The sequence below is a fragment of the Malus domestica genome, chromosome 03 (genome assembly GCF_042453785.1).
Source record: "Malus domestica chromosome 03, GDT2T_hap1".
Lineage (NCBI taxonomy): Eukaryota > Viridiplantae > Streptophyta > Magnoliopsida > Rosales > Rosaceae > Malus > Malus domestica.
Window position 1 is genome coordinate 19954647 of NC_091663.1, and position 5315 is coordinate 19959961.

General features: G+C 37.7%; 1 protein-coding gene across 1 annotated transcript; it reads left to right on the forward strand.

Annotated features, from left to right (window-relative positions):
- The first annotated feature begins 1696 nt into the window (after window positions 1-1696).
- Window positions 1697-3967, forward strand: LOC139194708 (uncharacterized). Its single transcript, XM_070819612.1, has 3 exons — window positions 1697-2386; window positions 2900-3397; window positions 3905-3967. Exons 1-3 carry the CDS (start codon window positions 1697-1699, stop codon window positions 3965-3967), a joined length of 1251 nt encoding a protein of 416 aa, XP_070675713.1.
- The last annotated feature ends 1348 nt before the right edge of the window (window positions 3968-5315 follow it).

Consider the following 5315-nt stretch of genomic DNA (forward strand, 5'->3'; position numbering starts at 1 on the left):
AGTGAAGGTTGCTTGTCACAATCGCGTTAAGTAAATTCTTGGCATAAGTTTCATGCGCTTTCATAGTTACGAATGCCTTGTCAACACTTATGATTTTCATAGCACTTAATGATCTTTGATTGTGTCTCTATTATGCGCTTTCATGTAGGGAACTTTTAAGGAATAATTTGATTGCGATGCGCTATTTCCATTCAATTCATTGACATAAGGGAAATCTGAAAGTTAATTTAAGCGTATCTAATTAACTTGGGGTGTTGAGATTCATGGTTTATTGAAAAGCAATTGGAGATTGATTTGTATGCAAGTGTGTCATGTGTGGAGAAGAACCTTATAGCTAGACCATCACCCATCCAATTTCCCAATTTCGTCCAAAATCTGTTTTAGTCTTTAATTTGTTTGTTTTACTTTATTTTCGTCCAAAACCCAATCCCCCTTTACTTTGAAGTGTTAGATTAGTTAAAATCTGTTTTGGTTTGTGTTTTTAAGTGTCTTGAGTCAAGTTAAAACCAATTTTAATCCAAATAACTACCTAGAGTCAGTTTTGAGTCTATTTGGTTGTTTTGTGCTGTTTTGAGTCTTTTAAGTTTATTTTGAGTCTTGTGAGTCTTGTTAAGTGTTTTTAAGTTTATTTTTGTGTTTCTAAGTCAGTTTCAATTAGATTAGCAATCCCTCCTAATCCCCGGTCCAGAACGATCCCCACTTATACATATACTACAATTATCAAAAGAGGGTTTAATTTGTGTGCTTAACTTTTATCACATCAGCCTCGTCAATGCTTATGGTTTCCATTGAACTTAATGATCTTTGTTAAGTGTTTCTATCATGCGTATTCCATAGTTAGGGAACTTGATAAAGAATGATTTGGTTGTGATGCGTTATCCCTTCAATTCAATGAATCTAGGGAAATCTGAGAATTAATTAGTTCAATACAGTTAATTTGGGGCATTGTCATTCATGGTTTGTCGAAAGAATAATTGAAAATCGATTCGTATGCATATGTCATGTGTGGAGAAGGAACCCTCTAACTAGCCTTTCACCATTCTATTTCATCAAATTCGTGTCTTCTTAAGTTTCGTTTACAAGTTTCTGTTTTTAAGTTTTAATTTCGTCAAAAACAATCCCTCATTCCTTAAGTCTTGTTTTTAGAGTCAAAACCTGTTTTCTTTTAATCTTTTGAGTCAAGTTAAGTCTTATTTTCGTCCAAATCACTTCTTAGGTCTAGAATTGAGTCTTTTTTATTGTTTCTTGCTGTTTTGAGTGTTTTGAATTAGTTTTGAGTCTATAGAGTCTAGTTTAGTGTTTTTGAGTCTTATTTATGTTAATTAGCATCCCTAGTTAATCTCTGGTCTAGAACGATCCCTACTTGCTTAATACTACAATTGTCATCAATAGGGTTTAATTTGTGTGTCAACTTAATTTTCACATCAAATTTTGGCGCCGTTGCCGGGGATTAGCAAACTTGCTAATCCCTTGTGTTTGCCGTGTGTTTTACTAGTTTTCTGATTTTGTTTTGTTTTCTTTGTTTAGGTACTAGTTTATGACTCGGAGTTCTCAACCGGTTCGTGAACATATCTTGGACTTTAATGACGATTTTGAACGAGATTTGAGAAAAAGAAAGATGAGGCATCCATAACCTAGTGAACCTAGTTCAAGTTCAGAGGCCGAATCTGAATTTGAAGAAGAAGAAGAAGAAGTCATGGCAGCGGACAACCGTACAATAAAGGAGCTCTCGGCCTCAGGATTAGCCAATGCCATACCCCGTTGCATTCAATATCCTGCGGCTGCCCAAGGCAAGACTGATGAGTTTGAATTGAAGTCAAGCTTGTTGCATCACATTCCTAAATACCATGGGCTGTCCATGGAAAATCCAAACAAGCATCTTAAGGAGTTCGAGGTGGTTTGTTCGAGCATGACACCCATTAATGTTGATGGGAACATTCTAAAGATGAAAGCCTTTCCATTCTCTCTTTTGGAGAAGGCTAAAGATTGGCTATATGAATTGGCACCCGGAATGGTCACGTCTTGGGAAAGCATGAAGATGGCATTTTTAGATAAGTTCTTCCCCACTTCGAGAGTCATTCTCTTAAGGAAGAAGATTAGTGGCATTCAACAAAGCCAAGGAGAATCCTTTCCCGCATACTATAAGCATTTTAAGGCTATTGTCGCCTCGTGTCCTCAACATCAAATGAAAGAAGAACTTCTACTTCAATATTTCTATGAGGGACTCCTCTCAATTGAGCAACAAATGCTTGATGCTTCAGCGGGAGGTGCATTGGTTGACAAAACACCAATTGTCGCAAAGACCCTAATTGCCAATCGAGCATTGAATGCACAACAATACGAAGGCCTTGGACAAAGAGACCTTCCACGGCAGCAAGTTAATGAGGTAAGTTCTATGTCCGACATTCAATCACAATTAACTAACCTCACTTCCATTGTGTCTCAGATGGTCGAAGGGATGAAGCTACAAGGACCAAGTGTTTGTAGAATGTGTTCTATGCAAGGACATCTCAATGACCAATGCCCTCAATTGATTGAGAATGGAGGGTGGGAATCTGCCAATGCCGTGGGTTTTAGGAGCCAAAATCAGCCACGCAACGATCCATACTCCAACACTTACAATCCGGGTTGGAGAGATCATCCAAATTTCAAATGGAGAGAACCACAACAACATGCCCAACAAGGGGGATTTCGAAAAACACCACCTGGGGTGTTTCAAAAGCCATTCGTACCAAATCAATACTAAACACAACCTGCCTAAACCAGTTCAGGTACACCCTTGGATAATGATACACTTCTTAAGTTACTCACCAATTTGTCTCAGGGGCAAGAGAATCAAACCAAAGCAATGCAAAACCAAGACAAAAGGGTGGATCACTTGGAGAAGCAAATTGGGCAGATTGCGGAGTTTGTAGGACAGTTTCGAGACCAAGGTAGACTCCCTAGTTCAACCATTGAAAATCGGAAGGGAGGATTCAAAACTGCCAAAGCAATCATATTAGGGAGTGGCAAGCAAGTTGGAACCAAACCCCAAGCATCTAAATCAAGTCAAAAAAAGGATGAAAAGTTGCTGTTTGAGGAGGAAGCACAAGCTACACCCACGGCAAGGGTGGAGCAACCCTTGCCGCAGCCATCTTCCATCCCTAAACCATCCAATTCGGCGAAGGTAAGTCCTAATTCGAAATTTTCTAGTTCTATTCCATTAAATGCACCCTTTCCTAGCAGGTTTAAGCAATCAAAGAAGGAAGAGAGCAAGAAAGACATTCTGGAGACGTTTCGGAAAGTGCAAGTCAACATACCTCTTCTTGATGCAATTAAGCAAGTTCCAAGGTATGCTAAGTTTTTGAAAGAACTTTGTACCACAAGGAGAAGAATTTCGAACAAAGAGGTTGTCCAAGTAAGTGAGAATGTCTCCGCTGTTTTGCAAAGGAAATTACCCCCTAAATGCAAAGATCCGGGTAGTTTTACAATTCCTTGTGTTATTGGCAATACTAAATTTGAACATGCTATGTTAGACTTAGGAGCTTCAATTAATGTCATGCCTTATTCAATTTATGCATCTATGAACTTAGGCGAGCTTAAAAACGATGGTGTTATAATTCAATTAGCCAATCGTTCTAATGCATATCCGAAAGGTGTTTTGGAAGATGTCTTGGTGCAGGTGGATAACTTGATATTCCTAGCAGATTTCTATGTGTTAGAGATGGAGGATTCACCCAATGTCACCCCATTGCCGATCCTACTTGGGAGGCCCTTCCTGAAAACAGCACGCACCAAGATCGATGTGTTCAAGGGGACTTTAACAATGGAATTTGATGGGGAGATTATTAATTTTAACATTTTTGAAGTTATTAAATTTCCTAAAGATGATCGTTCTTGTTTTTCTATTGATGCATTGGTGCAGGAATTTCTTGACTCGTTGGAAGACGATCCCCTTAAAACAACAATTGCACAAGGAATTTCTTGACTCGTTGGTTCATAATCACCCTTTTCTTAATCAATCACATTAACTAAGAAAGCAACTTAAACAATTGGTTTTCGGATTCATAGACTTGATTTAAATGGAACTAATTGAAATGAAAATCCAACTCTCATTAAAGAGACAAAACCATTTTGTTCTCATCTTATTTGGGCCAAAAACAATGACCTCAACAATTGGGCCATTATTTAATAAACATAAACTTTTGGGGTCACTTTGTAAAAACACAAAAGTCCACAACTTCATGTAATTACAACTAGAACCCAAAAAATTTAACAATAACAAAACATCAATAAAGGAACAAAACAATTTGTCCTTTAGAGTTTTTGGGCCTTAACATAAAAATGTAAACTTTTGGGCCAAAATACAAAAACACAAAGTATCAAAACTTTATGTAATTGCATAAAAGGCCCAAAATCACCCCCCACTTGGGGTTGGCCGGTTTTAGTAGTGAAAAGGAGTGTGAAAGGGTTTTGGTGATAAATGTGCATGCAAGTGGAATAGGTGGGTGAGGATAAAGGTGAATGGGATAGGTTGTAAGAAAAATGTTTTGTGAAACATTAATAGCATTTATCATCCTCACCAATAATCCATCACCCATCACAAATAAACCAAAACTTTATGAAAAACACCAAACAATTTGAATCAAAATTCCAAACCTTTTTGTTATGGGTAAGAATATCAAGAACATTGAAGAACACACATGAAAACTCATAAGAGCTCCATGAATGTTTTCACTCATTAAAACTCAAATTTTCACAACACAAAAAAGGGTTAATATCCTAGGTGTTGGAAATGTGCCCTAAAACCAATCATATGATGATACTTTACGGACATTTCACATGTTAAACTAATCTAGTTTAATATCAAGGGCAAAGATTATTGTTTGAGCCGTCTCATATAAATGTTATATGCTTAAACGATAAGTCCAAGGAATATGTGATTGGGAGAATGCGATCTAAAGAAGTTAGATTCATGAGACCATTCTTTCGTAGACACATCCTAAACGTTCCTGATCATAGGATTGCCAATTGGGCATTGACAGTCCGTTAAGATCAGTACGTGTTGTGTATTCTCTCAGGGAGAGTGACTAGTCTCGAGTCATTGGTGTGTGTGACATCAAGACAAGTACGTAGGTGCTCAATAGAGAATGAGTTCACTGAACACGATCAACGAAGAGTTCTCATATTCATGTCACATGAGAACTCATGGTTGGGATAATGCAAAGTAGTCCTTTGACCTGAGGCATCATAGTTGTCTTGTGGTTAAGTCCTTGATCTTTGATTATGTCAAAAGTCACTCCAAAAGGAGGGTGTCCACGACATAGTTGGGGTTA

Coding starts and splice junctions, on each gene's coding strand:
- LOC139194708 (XM_070819612.1), top strand. CDS start 1,697: ATGGCAGCGGACAACCGTACAATAAAGGAGCTCTCGGCCTCAGGATTA. Junction 2,387..2,899: donor CACGGCAGCAAGTTAATGAG/GTAAGTTCTATG, acceptor CAAATTGGGCAG/ATTGCGGAGTTTGTAGGACA. Junction 3,398..3,904: donor CGAACAAAGAGGTTGTCCAA/GTAAGTGAGAAT, acceptor GCATTGGTGCAG/GAATTTCTTGACTCGTTGGA.